The sequence below is a fragment of the Panthera tigris genome, chromosome A1 (assembly GCF_018350195.1).
Source record: "Panthera tigris isolate Pti1 chromosome A1, P.tigris_Pti1_mat1.1, whole genome shotgun sequence".
Lineage (NCBI taxonomy): Eukaryota > Metazoa > Chordata > Mammalia > Carnivora > Felidae > Panthera > Panthera tigris.
This window is the reverse complement of record NC_056660.1, coordinates 116026703-116045802: the sequence shown is the minus strand read 5'-3', so window position 1 is coordinate 116045802 and position 19100 is coordinate 116026703. Positions and strand designations below refer to the sequence as shown.

The window sequence follows — 19100 nt, the reverse complement described above, 5'->3', positions numbered from 1 at the left end:
CACTTCCTGGGTTTATAGTGTGGTCCAAAGGTCTTAAACAGTGGGACAGAACCAGGTTTACTAACTATTCCTTTTGGTTTGGCTTGAAACTATAATATGACTAGCCTTTCCCCTTCTAGAAGCTTTGAGGATGAGAGGAGGATTTGGCCAGAACCTACAAGAACAGATGAAAATTGTAGTTCTGAGTCCTGAGATTTCTTACCTCTGGTTGGGAGAGGCCACCATTGGCTGTCCAACTCTCTTCTTCGTTCTGGTTAGCTGAGGTGATAGGATTTCCCCTTTGAGAGCAGGGACTGAAGGAAGCAGACTGGCCTATAAAAGGGCAAGTCAGCACACTGTAGCCACAATAGGTTTAAAGGGTCTTAAAACATCAATGATTTTATTGGTGGTCGAATTTTATTACATTAAATACTACTTGCAATAAGTGGGTCCAGAAACCTTGACGATATAGTTTTATTCCTTGAAAGAGCTGTTATTCTCATTCTGATGGGGTTTGATCTATGCCTCAGCAGGACATTTCTTAATGATTTGAAGTCTCACTATGAATGTGCAAGGTTTTCTTCTGCCTCTGTTAAAATCTCAAAATCAGTACTGTTCCCCACAATAGCAGGCTTCTGATTCCATGTGAGAACCAATGGTAGTGGCTCTCAAACCTCAGTAATGTAAACATTCTATTCGTTTCCAGTATTCCCATACCATATATCTATTTCACAAGAAAAAGAAGTGTTAGCACTGAGAGACACTTTTGAGTTCATTTACGTTCAATTTTATTTTTAGATGAGGAAAGTGAAGCCCAGAAATGAAAAAGGACTTGCCTAAGGTCATAGAGCTTCAAGCGGCAGAAATGAAAACAGAATTTAGGCCTCTCTTATTCCACTGCACCCATGCTGCCTCCCCCCAAATCCCTTGTATATTTTGAAAGTAATTAAATTCTTACCTGAGCTAGGTTTAATCCAAGGTTCAGGTTGGTAAAATAGCAGTAAAGTAATGCCAGGAAGAGGCAAGACAGAGGAAGAAGAGATTATAGCAGGCAAAATGGGTTGGGGAGGAGGGATCCAAATAGAAAAGAACGCAGTGCTGGTAGGAGGGCAGGGAGGAGGGTATCCTGAATAACTACTACCAACTGCACAGCTCCTGTTTCTTCCTAATCCTCCTAGGGGTTTCTCATAATTGTCCCCTCTACTCATGGATTATAGTTCCTGACCTGAGATAAAATTTCTTATCCTGTTATACTCAAGGTGCAGAAGACAGGGTTAAGGGCTCTCCCAGATAATTCAAATGTATTGTAAATTGTTAAGATAGGAAAAACATTTTTGTCCCACTGAATAATTTACTTAATATTATCTGTCACTAGCATATGTTTCACCAAGAGTAGTTTCATTCATTTTACTATTAGGTGATTTTTGTTGTTGTTGTTAGCGGTAAACACAAATAGCAAGATGTACAGGTGACCCAAGGGGTCTTTTGTCACCCTCAAGGTAAAGGCATCTCTTGAAAATACTTGATTTGGTTATCAAGCACTAAAAAAGCAGTAACTTCAACATGTGTGATACTTTTCAAATCCATTCAAAATAGAAAATAAGAAATGAGCTTAAAGACTCATATGTAAGGCGATATGGAAAACGAAAGAATCAGGTATGTCTAACACAGAACTTGGTGTGTCCCATTTAGTGGTGGCTTTAGGAGCCAGGGAGGTAAGATTAAGAACTCCTGTTGGTATGAAAGTTGAAAAGTGCTGCTTGTATGGTTCTGCTGCTAGTTATTTTAATTTAATTTTTTACATATTCTTCTTTGCCTTGATACATGTTTTGACTTCTCTATTGGCCTTACATTTTTTTGTTTTGTTTTGTTTTCTGGATTGCCTATCCATAAGACCAGGACACTCTACTATATTAAAACATGAATAAGTTGATGACTGTTCTTTTCAGAGGCTTGTTTTTCCTTCTCTATTGCATCAGATTCTTGGCATAGCCTATAGTTTGGCCAAAGCAATCCATTCTAGTGTTCCTGTGTTTAGCTTGTTAAACATATTGGCTCTTCATACTTGGGGCTGTGGAACTAAGTCCAGAATTAGTTACATATTTATAAACATTACTCTGCTGATTCAACAATACAACAGCATTACAGGAGGTATTCCCACCCACTCCTATGTCCCAACCCAAATAAAACATAAAACACTATAACAAAATAATCTTTAGATAAAAATCAGGGAGCACAAAAGGAACCTGAAGTTGATGATTTGGGTGTCCCTACGTTTGTTCAGTGTCACCTGATTGCAATCCTATTGTTCTTATTGACACTTGTGATCCATAAAGAGCTAAACTTCGCAAAGGCCTATCTGCTAAAGTCAGGTAAGACACATTGCAGGGGCTTAAAACTTTCCCACTTACAAAATGATAGGGAAGAGAACGAGAAAATAAGGAATGTTTAACACAGAACAGGTAGGTAACTAATCTTCAAAATGCTTTTTCAAGGCAGTCTAAAAATGATCTCCAAGCATAAAATGTGAGATGCCTGTTAGCAGTAGAGTATTAACAACTTGGTTCAATAGGATTGTGGATTGGGTAATACCTGCATGACCACTGAAAGGATCACACCCCACTTCTAAACACTGTTCATCTTTTTATTGAATATTCTGGTAAATATTTCACATTAATACAGGCTACATTAAGTAGAGCCACTATATGACAAGAAATTTACTCAACTTTTTCCTTTTAAGTATGTAAACAATTGTACATGTATTTACCACCCTAAAAGGTTGAAACATGTAATCATCTAATTCTCTTCTGCATACAAGTAGCATTCAGTATGTTTAGCCAAAGCACTAAGTTCAAAATGGCTAAACTAACCAGAGAACATAATCAGGTGGATAGGAAATCACTTTGTTCTTATACAATGGGCAATCAAATTTCCATTGCTAAGCCTCAGAGAGAATTTCTTAGTTAGGCACATTAAAAAAAAAAAAAAAAAAAATCCCCAGGGTTCTTCCAAGGTCATAGGTTTCTCAAACAAGGCTAAAGAGTAAGACCTTCTAACTTAGTTGACATATTTGAGATGCATGTTTCCAATATGAGGAGCCCACGTGCCAGGCCAAATCTGAAAAGGGGGAGGAAAAATTGGAATTTCTAATTAGGAATCTTTAGACATTTACAAAATGAATATATAAATGCAATGGCAATTCACTGTTTGTGCCTAGGAAGAATACACATACATGAGATAAAATGTTTAGTAGCATCATATAGATATCAAAAATCTTAATTCAGATGAAGGTGGTCGGATGTCATTTTGATATTTAGAATTTGTAATACCCAAAGAATTAAAAGAATGACATGTAAAATAAAAGAGCCTTAAGTCCATTTTACCTGCTGGGCATCAGTGCATTCAGTTGAATTTTGAATAACTTTTATCATAGGGTTCCAAGCAGGATCTGGGTTGTGAAGTCCATTAAACAAGGGTCCTCCGGGAACATCAGCAAGCTGAGGATGAGAGGGTATTATGGTGCCTCCATACATGGAAATTGGCAGACCCTATGATAACAGAAAGAAAGGTTTAATCCTGAAGTGATTATAAAGGATGATTCCATAATACCAGCTTAGTTCTTTCTAATTTCCCTTCCTCCACAGAACTACAGAGGATCCTTTAAATACAGCATCATATGGTATTGAGAAATCAAAAGTGATAACCTGAAATAGCAACACTTTTCAACAATAAGAAAAAAACCCAACCAATGAAATCCAATAGCAAATCATCAGGAAATTTCCCAACTTTGATGAACACAGATAATACCCTCAACTTTTCCGTATTTTAGTTTCACCAATGAGCTTGTGCTGAGAAGAAGAGGGAAACCCTACTTCGTTGCCTACAGCCACAGTCTGGCTTTAGGGCAGTCAGAAAGTTCTGATAGCAGACAACAGGGCATTGGGGAGCTCACAGCCAACTTTGTAGAGGGGCAGAGGCCTCTCTCAAAGCTGTGGCAGCAAAACCCAAAGCTGAGAAGTCTAAATGTCTCAGGTTTTTTGAGAGGAGGGAAGCATCCTCAGCATAGTTTGAGGACAAACTACTGTAGCCAACATAACTTACTTTTGAAATTGGGCAAAAGATCTGGCTAAGTTATGGAAACAAACTCATTACACCAAAAGGGAGAATTATTTCAGTATAAGCTGTTCCTTAACATTGGCTGGCAAAGTGTTAACCACGTTACAATGATGTTTGTTGACTCACTTTAGAAAAATCCAGAAAACTGCTTGCCATAGGTTGATGAAAAATGTTAGAGGGGGCTACCATTCCAGAATCATCTCTCTCCATTGGTTGATGCTGGGAGAATGTGCTTGGGTCTGACAACTGTTGGTGCATTGGATGGTTTCCTATCACAGACTGTGACCAACCTGATAAGCCTTCTGGAAAGAAGAATTGAGGACAGGGTTTGATATTTATTTGGGCAAAATGACAAAATATTACTAATCTTTTTTTCATACTAAATTTTATCGAACTCATTCCTATGAGAAGCTCAGTGCATGTTCATGACAATCTTTGCAAGCCAAAAAAACCAGTTCCTGGAAAACTGGGTGAAGTCCTTTGAATACCCCAAATACTCTACCTAGTCCTTCTAAAGAGTAAATGCTCTCTAGAAGAACTCAAATGATTATCCCATTCTATATTGGAAAGCTTAAGAGGGAAAGGAAATATGCATTGAATCTTTTATGTCTATACTTATTATTATACATATTATATTATTATGTATAAAGGAAACTAACATTCCAAACTCTGAAACTGAATTCTTCAAAGGTATATATACCCCTACTGATCATTAAGTGTAGGAACTAAGCTGTTTTGTTTTAAGGAACTAAGTTATCAGGGCAAAATCCCACAACTTACTTGAGCTATCCCTCCAGACAGAGGGCAAGGTAACTATACCTGACATAGCGTTGACACCAAATGACCAGATTCCACTGTGTCCAACAGGAGCGACAAAACTGGTCCCCACAGGGGCTTGTGCGACAGACCCTCCTTGCCGAATCCGTGCTAGTCTCTCTGTTCCAATGGGGGGAGGTATCTTTCGATCTTGACTGGCACTGCCTCCTTTTGGTTGGCCCAATGTAGGTGGGGCAGAGGTGGCTGAAAGAGGTGAAGATGATCCCGAAGAAACAGATGGAATAGGAGAGTCACCTGGTGGCAAAATATTTCTCTATTGTTTTATTACATTAAAAACTAATTATAAGAATATGAGAAACCTTGTTGGAAAGATCACAACACGGATTCTGTAAAGAAAAATTTCATTTTATAAGATCATTCAAATGAAAATATGTAAGTTGTATGAATATTTTGTTACTTCTGTGTATAGTGAGTATAAACAAATAGTCTAAAATTTTTTTTCCAGATTGATGAAAAAGCTAGAAGGAAGGCCTAGAATAGGAATAGGAATAATCCTTATTGTAGTTCTAAATAATCTTCTCAAAACATATATTGTACAATTATGTAAAACATAATTTTAAACTAACTCAAATGTGGCAATGTTTGTATAGTAACTAGCATATTGTCTGGAAAAAAGCTGGTGGCCCTCTATACTTGGCTGTTTTCTTTTGTGTCTTTCCACAACCCTTTTTCCTCCATAAGGAAGAAAGGTTAATGTTAGCAAATATCTTGGATTCAATTCATGACTTGGTTTCTTACTGGGATTCTCAGGTCATGGTGGTAATTTTTCTTGTCAAAAGGGCCAATACTCATTGACTATGTCATGATGCTTATTAAAAAATTGAATCCTGTTCAAGTACCATTAGAACTTCATCTGTTCTGAATGTTGCAATAACTAAGAATAAAGGAATACTGTCACTTATAAATGGCACTATCATATGGTTTCTAAAATATAAAAATAAACTAAGAAATCATACCAAACTGAATAGATACATGAATTGACTTCTTTGCAGACTTAAGAAATTATTTTGCAATACTATCCTCAAAGGGTCCTTCCTTTTATAAAACTACTTGTAGTAATTCTTCTCTTGATTCTTGACCCTTCTCAAGTTTTTTATCCCACAAATGACTGATAACTTTTGACATGACTGCAGTACAAACCTTTGGTATCTGCATACCATCATACCATTGACTTTAGTTTACTAAACTTTAGTTTACTGAAGTTACTATGCAGAGTTCCCTGAGACAAATGGTTAATAACTTATTCAAGACTCTTTGGGAAGAGTTTCTCCAGGATTCCTACATGAGTTTGAGGCGCTTGTCCAAGGATGGGGAGAAAAATGTTGTCTGTTGAAACTTGGAGTCCCAACAGGAGCAGGCCCTTGCAGGAAAACCCGAGTTCCTGGTATGCCGGAAAAACTCGTCAGGGGAGCAGAAGAGGAAGATGGGGAGCTGCCGGATGGGTCAATGGATGGTAAGCCTGAAATAAAACAGGTCCAGACATCAAATCAGCCAAGGCTTTAACACGGAAAGCCCTAACTTTACTTAATTCCTTTTTAAAAAAGAAGAAAGCATACAGTTTACTTTTGTAGATCACAGCAAAATAATCCATTTATGTGACACTGTATTATGGCCCAAACCCATTTTTTTCTTGCAGTCCAGAAGAATATCACTAAACAGCACTAAATATAGAAGAGTGCAATGTTTTTGTTGTTGTTTTGAGAGTGCACAGGAGCAGCAGGGGGTGGGGAAGAGGCACAGAGAGAGAGAGAGAGAGAGAGAGCGAGAGCGAACCCTCTGGGGATTCTCTCTTTCCCTCTCTCTCTGCCTCTCCCCTGCTTGAGCACTCTCTCTCAAAATAAATAAATAAACATTGGGAAAAAAAAAAAAAAAAGAATGGCAATCACCTGGGGGCTCCTGGGTGGCTCAGTTGGTTAAGTGTTGGGCTCTTGATTTCTGCTCACGATCTCAAAGTTGTGAGGTTGAGCCCTTGTGTTGGACTCTGCGTTGTCAGCGCAGAGCCTGCTTGGGATTTTCTCTCTCCCTCCCTCTCTGCCCCTCCCCTGCTCATTCACTCTCTCAAAATAAATAAACATTAAAAAAAAAAAAAGGCAATCACCTGGAATAATGTTCTGGATAAATCTCAAAGCTTTCACTAGAGGGGACATACAATGAGAGCATGCTGTGACTAAGTGGTCCCCATCAGTAACTTCTGCTTTTCCTTTTGTGGAAAATCTAAAAGTATAGCTGTTCATCTACATAAATACAGTTGTCTCCTACGGAAGATGAATAACACAATCTACCAATGTTTCCTTCCTAATGAGGAAAAGCATACTATTAAAGATAAGTATTCCATCTGATACAAAAAAATCAACAGTTGCAAACTATATCAAAGTTTCTATCTAGTTTGTGTAAATCTGAATTCAGCAGTCTTCTCAAATGCCACTGCTGTTTCTAGAGAATGCATCGGGGAAAGGGAACAGGTGTGTGCAAAAGGATTATACGTACTCATTTCAGGAAAAAGTAGTTAAAATCAACATAAAAAAACTGTCAAACTTCTCTCAAGCAGTTCTTCATCCATTTAAAGTATATGGTTCAAAGGCTTTTAGCAGATTCACAGAGTTGTACAACCATCACCGCAATCAATTTTAGAACAGTTTTGTCTTCCCTAAAGGAAACTCTGCACCATTACCTGTAACTCCCCATCGTCCTTTACTCCATATCCCCACCTCTAAGCAACCACCGTAGATTTACCTATTCTGGAAATTTCATATAAATAGAATTATACAGTATGTGATCTTATTGTGACTGCCTTTCTTTCACTTAGCATCAGGTATTCAATGTTCATCAATGCTGTAGCATGCATCAGTACTTCATTTCTTTTTACTGCTGACTAATAATCCCATTATATCAATACACTACATTTTGTTTTATATTTATCAGTTGATGGACTGTGGGCAATTTCCACTTTTGGGTTATTATGCTGCTATGAGCATTTGTGTACCAGTTTTTTTGTGTAGATATAGGTTTTCTGTTGGGGAGACCTAAGAGTGGAATTACTGGATCGTATGGTACCCTTGTGTAACTTTATGAGGAATTGTCAAAAACTGTTTTTTTCAAGTTGCTATGTTACTTTGAATTTCCACTGGCAACATTTGAGGTTTCCAATTTCTCCACATCCTTCTCTATTTTCTTCAGTATTACTATTTCTTACCTGTGAAACAACCAGGAGAGTAACTATATCCATGAAAGAAGAGAAACAAAAGAAGCCATACAGGCAGTTAAGATATAAGGCCAAGCTGGGGCGCTGTGGCTCAGTCGGTTAAGCGTCCAACTTCTGCTCAGGTCATGATCTCACAGTTCATGGGTTCCAGCCCTGCATTCGGCTCTGTGCTGACAGCTCTGAGCCTAGAGCCTGCTTCGGATTCTGTGTCTCCCTCTCTCTCTGCCCCTCCCTGCTCATGTTCTGTCTCTCTCAGTCTCTCAGAAATAAATAAAAAAAGTAAATAAATACATAATATATATATATGTATATGTAAACATATATAGCCAGGCTTAGCAATCCTGGACCCCAGAGGGAAGGTCCAGGATTAATGCTTGCTTTCTAAAAAAATGATTATTTTTTTATTAGCAATAAATAATTTTGATGTTTTAGATCTAAATAATTAAGGTTCCCAAACCTTGTTTTCTACCAAACTAGATAGCAGATATCCTTGATTTTTTTCTTTTTTCTAGAATTTCATAATCTGTACATCTTCTGGGAGGCAGCATGTGGAATGCAAAGAGCTCAAACATGAGAATATGAGAGTTCTGAAGTCAAACTGGCTAAGGCATTCAGAATTCACATGTCAGTGCCAGTCAAGTCAAAGATAAATGCTTTCTACACTGATTGCCTGAGCACTGGCAATGAGTTCTTCTTTCACCCTGTGTGTGGCCTTTGAAAATCTTTTAGTTTCCTCCAAACAAAAAGTGAAAACAAATATCTATTTATAGAAAAAAATAAAAAATTAAGAAAAAAAATCCTAGAGAACATTTGGACCACAGTTGATCTTATGTAGGCTTATATATTTACTTGAAAGATGATATAGGGGCGCTTGGGTGGTTCAGTCAGTTAAGCGTTCGGCTTCAGCTCAGGTCATGATCCCACGGTTCGTGGGTTTGAGCCCCGCATCAGGCTCTGTACTGACAGCTCAGAGCCTGGAGCCTGCTTTGGATTTTGTCTCTGTCTCTTTCTCAAAAGTGAATAACATAGAAAGAAAGAAAGAAAGAAAGAAAGAAAGAAAGAAAGAAAGAGAAAGAAAGGAAGGAAGGAAGGAAGAGAGGGAGGGAGGGAGGGAGGGAGGGAGAGAGGGGAGGAAGGAAGGAAGGAAGGAAGGAAGGAAGGAAGGAAGGAAGGAAGGAAAGAAGGAAGGATGATATAACAGCTGTCTTCCTGAAAAGACAAGTAAATAAAAGCATACCTGAAATGAAAATTAAGGTTACACCATATCCATAAACTTCCAGATTTAAACACCATAGGTCAGTTTGTAATAAACAAAAAGGAAGGCTGGGTTATGAAAGACGGTTTTCTCACTGGAAGGAAAATGCTACGAGGCAACAGAGCCTCTTACACCATTCTATGTCAGTTGCAATTTCTAATTTGTTTTTCAGAATAGTGCACATTAGACTCAAATTTGGCTCTTTGACTCTGGAAAAAAGACAGGTTTTCTAAATATATCCAAGTCAATAGTAGACTCATATCTATATCTTTCTTATAACGCCTCAGCAGCTAATTTGTAATTTCAAAAAACCAAAGAGCTGAATCTAAGTTGGTCTTTTTACATTAAGAGCCCACAAATGACTGGATCTCTAATAATAATATTAACATTGAGCCTGAGCACCCAAGACTGAAATATTGTAGAATATTTCAAAGAATAATGTAGGTTATGGACTGGTACCTAAACGCTTCTGTAACACAAACTTCTTAAATCTGAGAAATGCAAACATTCATGATGATTTTAAAAATGTCTATAAATTTGAAATCCTTGAAGTATCCTGAGTCCCTTTTTATTAATATCATTATACCAATTCTTAGAAAATGGACTGACACAAGGTATAACCTCCTTGCTATGAGGGACAGAAACATCAGATAGACCATATAAGGCAGCTCACTGTATGTGAGTGATTATCTACAGCTATATTGCTGCCCCCTCAAACAGCAATCATTAAAGGGTCTTTAGTATTTATGACACAGTCTTTTTTCTTTCTTTTTTAATTTTTTAAGTGTTTATTTTTGAGAGAGAGAGAGAGAGAGAGAGAGAGAAAGAGAGAGCGTGAGAAGGGGAGGCACAGGGGCAGAGAGAGAAGAGACACAGAACTGGAAGGAGGCTCCAGGCTCCATGCTATCAGCACAAAGCCCAACACAGGGCTCAAACTCACGAACTGGGAGATCACAACATGAGCGGAAGTCGGAGGCTTAACCAAATGAGCCACCCAGGCGCCCCGACACAGTCTCATTTCTTTAAGATCATGTGATATGATGTACAAAATAAGTGCCTTATTATCTTGAAGGATTCAATTACACTTAAGAGCCCCATACTGAACTGCAGTAATAGTTATAATAACTTACCAACTGGACTAGTAGAAACTCGCTGGGAAGGTGGTCTGAAGCCAGGTGCCTTGGAGTTGTCAGGGTGCACGTTTTCCAAGTGTCCAAGTACAGAGTTACCCAGGAATGCTGACTGAACAGTGAAAGAGGCATCTGCAGCAACTCGAGAGGACAGCGGCCCATCTCCCCAACCCTGGTTAGCAGGCACCTGACTGCTATCAAAAAGACTACTGAAATGATTGAAAAGTGTGGCCGGGCCGAATGTAGGTGGCAAAGATTTATTTGCTGGGTTAATGTGCATCTGAGAGCCATTCATAATGTTCATGGCTGAAGAAAGCTGCACTGCAGCCGGTGGGCCTTGAGGTGGTGTCAAAGGAACTGGATTTGTAACAAAAATAGACTGGGGATCCTGGTGTATGGTTGCATTTGGTACCACTGAGTAAAAAGAACCTCTGGGCTGCATTCGATGAGAAACTCGAGGTGCTGGTACAGCTAACTGAGGTAAGTTATTGGTGTCCTGATTATCAGCAGCAACCAATCTGGGTGATGCCAAAGTCAATGGAGCAGGTTCTGAGTTGGATGCGAAAGGCATGGACATAGGACTTAAGTCAGATCCGCTGGGTGGCTGTGCCTCCTCCTGTGTGTTAGTGGAGGGAGGAGCGGGGCTACTGGATGGGTGAGTTTCTGGAGCTCCTGGGGTGTTGCTGGCAGAGCTACTGCAACTATTTGCAGTTGAAGATGGGGTGCACAGGTTGGCCATGGGCTGCTCCTGTGTGGATGCTTTCTCTTTGGGGGGTGGCATGGCAGGGAAAGACTCCATCTTTTGTGAAGAAAGCTGTGTTTGAGGAGTACTCGCAGGCAGAAAGGTGGTGGGAACCTGCCCGCTGGGGATAGGTGCAGAGGAAACAGAAGGCAGGGAACTACAAGTGCTCGTCACAGAAGAGATCACTGTTGCTGGAGGGCTCGTTTTAGGCACACAGGCAAACAACTGCTTTCTGACCGATGAAGGAGTCCGGGTATTAGTCACACACAGCTGCTGGCTGGCAGCAACTACGGAAGAGACAGTGATAGGACAACTGGCAGTAGCTAGCCCCGCAGACTCTGAGGGTAAGACAGTCCCGTTCTGGTTCGGTAGACGGCCTGAATTATTATGCTTTGGAGAGCTGTTTGTGTTGCCAGGATTCACAGGTCTCACTGGGAATGGTCCCCAAGTGTTGGGAGAGGGTGAAAAGGTTCCTCCAAATTGGGCCATGGGTAAGCGAGGATGCCGAATCTGTTGCATAGTCTGAGCAGCCAGCAGGGCAAAATGAGGGTGGGGATAAGCCAAGGGTAGAGAAACTGGGAAAGAAGAACGTACGTTTGTTGGAACGTTCTTGTTAAGTTTATTAGTGGGCTGGAACGTAGATAATGTTGTCGCCTGTGACGTAACGAGAGCTGGAGCACCCAAAGGAAATGCGTTTTTACTGGAAGCTGATGTGGTGCCTACTCCAGATGAGAAGTTTGCATGGATGGACTTGGTGCTGGCAGGTGTTCTGATATGATTTTTAGGAATCAAGTCTTCCAGTTCCTTAGCGGGATCTTGAATAAGTGCATTGATAAGCTGAACCGCATACCTGGTTGATTCCGTACCACCCCTGGGGAGAAAACCAACAAAACATAAAAACAGGATCAAAGAGATAAAAACAGAGGTCATTTTAACCTTAAAATTCTTGATTGTGCCATGCGTAACACAAGGATGCTTCTAAAAACATTTAATTTCCATACAGAACTACTAATATACATTTTCCACAATTACCTTATTGTGATCATTCTCTCGCCATTCTTATCTTTTTGTTTATCCACATCAATATGGGCTCCAGTAACATCTTGTATTGCAGTGATGTTGCATCCTCCTCTTCCCATTATCCTGGAAACCACGGAAGCTGGAACAGACAATTTCTTTGACCTATAAAATGAAGACTTATGAGCTTATGAAACAAAACATGAGCTTATGAAAACAAACGTCTTTACTCAAAAAGATGTCTCAGCTAGTATGCTCATGTAGAATAATATGTCTCAAACCTTAAAGGGGAAATTACTATAAATTTTCGTTTTAGAAACTGACTCCCTCTCATACTGAATTTAACTTAGTGAAAGTAAATATTACTTTGTCATTTAAAGCAAAATTATATTTTAAATAACTCATGATCGGGGCGCCTGGGTGGCGCAGTCGGTTAAGCGTCCGACTTCAGCCAGGTCATGATCTCGCGGTCCGTGAGTTCGAGCCCCGCGTCGGGCTCTGGGCTGATGGCTCAGAGCCTGGAGTCTGCTTCTGATTCTGTGTCTCCCTCTCTCTCTGCCCCTCCCCCGTTCATGCTCTGTCTCTCTCTGTCCCAAAAATAAATTCAAAAATTTCAAAAAACGTTGAAAAAAAAATTAAAAAAAAAAAAAAACAAACTCATGATCTAAGCATTCCAATCTGCTGAAAACATCACACATCAACTAAACAGCAATGACCATATGGACTGACTTTTTCTAAACGAAAACAATGCATAACATACTATTAAACTTCATACCAAGTAAGAGAGACCAGCTTATCAATATCAGTAATTTATACTTAGCAATAGCAAGTATAAATGCAGTTCAGGTTTGAACTACATAAAAAGCAACCCACAAGTGGAGCCTGGGACTTGACTTCCACTTACATGTGAGCTGAGCAGAGCCGAGAGATGACCAGAGGCTGATCTTGGGATCTAATAAGATGGCCTGGCCTGGCCTGGCTGTCCCTAAGGACTATCAAAGAAACCCAGTGTTTGCTGGCAGAAGCACTTTTTAAGTAAAGCAGAACCAGATGAGAGCAACACCCATTATTTTCAAGTGCTCAGTGCTGGGCCCCAGGATTCCCCTTTTCAAGGAGGGACCTTCAAACTTGAATTATTCCATCTAGAAGAATATCAGAGGCAGCCCTTAAAATACTCTTCATGCTCAAAACTTATTATCTTAATGCTGGGAAGAATATATTCGGGTATTCTGAAAGCTAGAGCATAGACTAGGCTACATGCTGTGAGTAACATTTAAATCGATCTGATCATCAGGTGTGTATCACTTCTATTGTGCCAAGACTTCTTTCTGTTTGCATTTAATGGACACAAACTTCAAAAACAATACAGAATAAAAGCCCAGACATTTCAGTCCTTTGGTGACTTAATATGATTTGATATACATTAGCATTTCTGTATCTTGTCCTGATTCCCTGTTGTAAAGTATGAACAGAGGCTAAAAGTATCATGTGGATTGTATAAAACATTTGAAAGCTGTGGCCTGTCTGCTTTTATTCATTTCTCCCATCCTAGCTTAAATATAAACACTGTGACTGAAGGTGCAGTAAAACCTTGGATTGTGAGTAACTTGTTATGCAAGTGTTCTACAAGATGAGCAAACATTTCTTTCTTTCTTTTTTTTTTTTTTTAATGTTTATTTATTTTTGAGAGAGACAGAGACAGAATGCAAGTGGGTTAGGGGCAGAGAGAGAGGGAGACACAGAATCTGAAGCAGGCTCCAGGCTCTGAGCTGTGAGTACAGAGCCCGATGAGGGGCTCAAACTCATGAGCTGTGAGATCATGACCTGAGCTGAAGTCAGACGCTCAACCAACTGAGCCATCCAGGTGCCCCTAGATGAGCGAAGATTTCTAATAAATTTTAACTTGATAAACAAGCCATGTCCTGCAATATGAGTAGTATGTGATACCAAATATCACATGATCACAACTGAGCCAATGGTTCTTGAAATTCGCTTTGATATACACAGGCTTTAGATGACAAGCATGTTTCTGGGATGAATTATACTCTCAAACCAAGGTTTTACTGTACTTTTCTTTCTTCTTTCCTTTTCTTTCTTTCTTTTTTGAGGGTGAAGGTAGTTTTATTTTAATTTTATGGGCTCTTTTTCCCCCTTATCGGGATAGCAACTGCACTAGTTAATAGCAGCTAGCCAGTTCTTTAGGATATGTGGTTCTCTAGTGAAGCCTAACTTTATTTAAACACTGTATACAGATAAATTTGATTGTTTGAACCAAAATGGGATCATTAAACAAACCTTGTAGTCCTCACTAATAACATTGTGATTTTCCTGTCAAACGTAGAATCTTCCCTGTAACAAGCTTGTGACCATTTTGTATGGTGTATCTGGAAACATCTGTAGATGTTAAGTTTTAATAAAACATTTTTTGTTATTGTAAAGCCAACATTTTTTTGTGTCATATAAGATATATATGCAAAATTTACATATGGCTTCTCATTTTACTTTCGCCTACTCTGGATTTAGTGTGGCACAAATAATAACCACATTCAAATGATTCACTAATTAACTGGGTAACTACCTCATTAGATAGAACTTACATGGTCTATGAAAGTTAAAAAGATAAGACTAATTTCTACTTACCTTCGTACAACTTCTTTCCACCCTTCTTCTCTTTTCTGTCCCCTTTTGGGGCTAGTCAGATTCAGCTTTATGTTAGGAGAACTTAATGGCAATGGCACTGACTTATAGCTTGTTGATAAGGAATTAGTATTTGTTTCACTTTCAAGTCTGAGAAGAAAGAATTATCAAGTCCAATAAAACACATTTTAAGATAGAAACTCAAGAGACTATTCATTTATACACAAAGTTACATTGAAATATTTGAATTAAAATTTGGCACATCAAATTATCAACAATTCGGAAAGGCAGAAATAGGACAAAGAGTTCATCATCTACTTTAGTATTTAAATGGACTCAGAAGCTCAAAGTTGGGCTACGATCAATAAAAATGACACATTTAAAATAAAATCAAGGTATGCTAACTTTTTCAGCTTCAAAATTGAATCATAAACATCTCTAAAAATCTCACTTCATAACGTGCACATGATTAGGATATTAGTGAATTTCAGGTTTGAATACTGCAGTCAGGCAAGGTGGTAGCCTTACATTGTGTAACGTAATTTGTGCTAAAAAATGTACTTTAAATTCTTGCGCCAGGCACGAGAAAGGAAAGGTGGATGGAGAGTGAACAAATCAGAAAAATTTACCGTGTTTGAGTTTTGGAAGTGGCATTACTTGTCTTTTCTTCTTGGGAATGGAGAAGAAGTGATGGGTATCTCCTATCACTGGAGGAATTCACATCCATGGTGAAATTGAACTCTTGGCTTTTACCGCCGCTGCTACTCTCACTGTTGCAGTCTGTGCTGTCCAAGTTGTCGGAGTCACTATTCCCACCTGTACCACCACCTCTGGGTTCTCCGTTTATTTTATTTTTATCAGCTTTCTGCTGTGCCAAGGGTATGTGTTGTTCTGGTAATATTAAATGTGCAGTGGGAGGGGTCTCCTTTGTTTTGTTCTTCTTATTTTTCCGATTGGTGCTGGGGGTCGTCACCACATTGGCCCTTTTTTTCCCAAACACGTTTGTAAATGTGGCAGATGTTGCAGAGATTCCAATGGTGGTGGTGGTGGTTGCACTAGGAGGGTCTATGGGAACTTCTTGCTCCACTGAAATTAGCAAAAGGATAAAAATCACACTGAGAGCACAGAACTCAGAACAAGTTGTGACAAGATATACATAATAATTCAGAGTAATTCACTTCCTTAAGTCATATTTTCCTTTCATCAGTATTCACTAGTAAATAAAGAAATCTTTATTGTTGTTAGAACAAAAGCACTATATCATATTTTGATGTGTAACTTGGTATAAAACATTCACACTATAACATTCTTTTTTTTTTTTTTTAAGTTTTTATTTATGTATTTAAGTAATCTCTACACACAACGTGGGGCTCGAACTGATAGCCCTGAGATCAAGAGTTGCATGCTCTTCCGACTGAGTGGGCCAGGTGCCTCTTATACCATAACATTCTTTTTTTTTTAAATATGAAATTTATTGTCAAATTGGTTTCCATACAACACCCAGTGCTCATCCCAACAGGTGCCCTCCTCAATGCCCATCACCCACCCCCCATCAACCCTCAGTTTGTTCTCAGTTTTTAAGAGTCTCTTATGTTTTGGCTCCCTCCTTCTCTAACCTCTTTTTTTTTTTTTTCCTTCCCCTCCCCCATGGGTTCCTGTTAAGTTTCTCAGGATCCACATAAGAGTGAACACATATGGTATCTGTCTTTCTCTGTAGGACTTATTTCACTTAGCATAACGCTCTCCAGTTCCATCCATGTACCATAACATTCTTAAGATCTGAGGTGTTAGTCTCACGAGTTAACCAAAACTCACAATACTGTTTGAATTCAGGGAAATTTTTAGTCTGACTACTGTAGATAATGCTGCTGTAAACACTGGGGTGCATGGATCTCTTTGAATTAGTAGCTAGAGAGTATTATGCTAAGTCACAGAAACACGAATACCATATGATTTCACTTATATGTGGAGTTTAAGAAACAAAACAAATGAGCATAGGGAAAAAAAGAGAGGCAAACCGAGAAACAGACTCTTAACTACAGAGAACAAACTGATGGTTACCAGAGGGGAGGTCAATGAGGGAAGGTGGTGGGGGGATGTGGTAAATGGGTGATGGGGATTAAAGAGTGCACTTGTTGTGATGAGCCCCAGGTAATGTGTGGAAGTGTTCAATCACTAAATTGTATATCTGGAACTAATATTACACTGTATATTAACAAACAGGAATTTAATTAAAAATTTTAAATTCAGGGAAATTTTCACATAGTATTTTAGAATTAGAATTCAAATAGAGAACAATTATTTGCCTATTACAAACACTACTAGAATGTACAAAAAACAACTCTGAGAATAATGAACCTGTATAGCTTTGGGCCCAAGTCTTAGCTCAAAATTTACTGAGGAACTGGATCTCTCCCCAGTTTCCAAATGGAGGAGGAAAGGGTAGGGAAGAACCTGAACAGAAGCTGGCAAATCTCTTTACTGTATTACACGTAGGACATACATGATGTTTTACAAAGGGACTTAAATTACAACTGAAACTTCAAATAACATGCTTGCCTTTACCCTTTCTGTTTCTATCACTTTACAATGTAAATTATTTAGAAATATTTACTATGAAAGCCAGTTGTCAATTCCAGATTAAAATAATGAATATCTAACTAGAATTAATTAGAGTAAAAAGTACTCAAAATGAAGTTGATGAACAGATTTTTATCATTAATTTGAAAAAGTCATTTCTTACCATCTTCATCATTCTCCTCTTCATCTTCATCCTCTGGTAGTTCTGAATTCTCCTTAGGTTTGTTTTCCTCATCTTCTTCCTGTTTCCTTTTCTGCTCCTCTTTTTTCTTTTTTCTCTTTTCTTTCCTTTTTTCTCTTTTAGCTGCAAGAGCCTGCTTTCTGCTCTCCTCTCTTGACTGAAAATTAAGTGCAGGTGTATCATTTCACCCATAATACAATTATTTAAAATAAAGAATGGGTGGGGAACCCGGGTGGCTCCAACTGTTGATTTCAGCTCAGGTCATGATCTCATAGTTTGTGGTTTGAGCCCCTGTGTCTGGGTTCATGCTGAAAGCAGAGGGCCTGCTTGGGATTCTCTGTCTCCCCCTCTCTCTGCCCCTCCCTGGTTCATGCTCTTTCTCTCTCTCTCTCTCTCAAAATAAAGAAATGAACAGTAAAAAAATAAAATACAATAAAGAATGGGTATTTTTGCTTATGACACGAGGCTTCCCATGGAGACCAGTGTTAAAACACACTTATAAAAGCACCAAAAGAAAAATATAGATAAGCTAGACGCCATCAAAGTTAAAAGTTTTTGTGCTTCAAAGGACCCATCAACAGAGTAGAAATACAACCTATAAAATGGGAAAATTTTTTTTTTGCAAATCATACATCTGGTAAGGGATTTGTATCAAGGATAAAGAACTCTTATGACACAGTAATAAAAAGACAAATATAACTCAATTCAAAAATACACAAAGGACCTGAACAGACATTTTCCTAAAGAACATATGAGTAGCCAAAGCATATGAAGACAGTTGCTCAATATCTACTAGACATCAAGGAAAAGCAAATCAAAATCACAATAAGATACCCACTCCATACCCACTAGATGGCTATACTCAAAAAGACAGATAATACCAAATAGCGGTGAGGGTATGGAGACATTAAAACCTTCAAACACTTGCTGGTAGGAACATAAAATGGTGCAGCTGCTTTGGAAAACAATCTGGCAGCTCCTCAAATAGAATTACCACATGCTCTAGCAATGCCATTCCTAGATATACATATACCCAAGAGAAATGAAAACACATTCATACAAAAACTTGAACACTGTGCTTGCTTTGGTAGCACATAACACTAAAAACCCTCTAACAATACAAAGATGAGCATGGCCCCTGCGCAAGGATAGCATGCAAACTCATGAAGTGATCCATATTTAAAAAACAGAAAGAAAGAAAGAAAGAAAGAAAGAAAGAAAGAAAGAAAGAGAAAGAAAGAAAGAAAAACTTACATACCTATGTAGTAGAAACAGCCTGAATATCCATCGCCTAATGAATGGATGTATGGGTGTGTATGTGTGCACGTGTGTGTGAGAGAGAGAGAGAGAGAGAGAGAGAGACAGAGAGGGAGAGAGTGGAGGGAAAGAGAGAGAGTGTGCTAGAGAGAGACAGAGATATGGGA

General features: G+C 38.8%; 1 protein-coding gene and 1 non-coding gene across 4 annotated transcripts in view; one reads left to right on the top strand and one right to left on the bottom strand.

Annotated features, from left to right (window-relative positions):
- Nucleotides 1-2605: 2605 nt before the first annotated feature.
- ANKHD1 (ankyrin repeat and KH domain containing 1) overlaps nucleotides 2606-19100 on the bottom strand; it is a 130362-nt gene continuing 113867 nt past the window's right edge. For 2 of the 3 annotated variants that reach the window (XM_042985305.1, XM_042985309.1), the window contains 10 exons: nucleotides 17659-17833; nucleotides 15545-16001; nucleotides 14919-15065; nucleotides 12294-12443; nucleotides 10520-12132; nucleotides 6215-6391; nucleotides 4915-5166; nucleotides 4222-4397; nucleotides 3363-3527; nucleotides 2606-3096 (listed from right to left, as the gene is read on the bottom strand). In XM_042985305.1, the coding sequence (XP_042841239.1) occupies nucleotides 3037-3096; nucleotides 3363-3527; nucleotides 4222-4397; nucleotides 4915-5166; nucleotides 6215-6391; nucleotides 10520-12132; nucleotides 12294-12443; nucleotides 14919-15065; nucleotides 15545-16001; nucleotides 17659-17833 (3372 nt within the window). In that variant the 3' untranslated portion in view covers nucleotides 2606-3036. The remainder of the gene's footprint in view (nucleotides 3097-3362; nucleotides 3528-4221; nucleotides 4398-4914; nucleotides 5167-6214; nucleotides 6392-10519; nucleotides 12133-12293; nucleotides 12444-14918; nucleotides 15066-15544; nucleotides 16002-17658; nucleotides 17834-19100) is intronic. The other variant, XM_042985307.1, reaches the window with a different exon arrangement.
- LOC122232227 lies at nucleotides 18752-18859 on the top strand. The gene has a single exon (XR_006209576.1). It is a non-coding gene; the product is annotated as a U6 spliceosomal RNA (small nuclear RNA).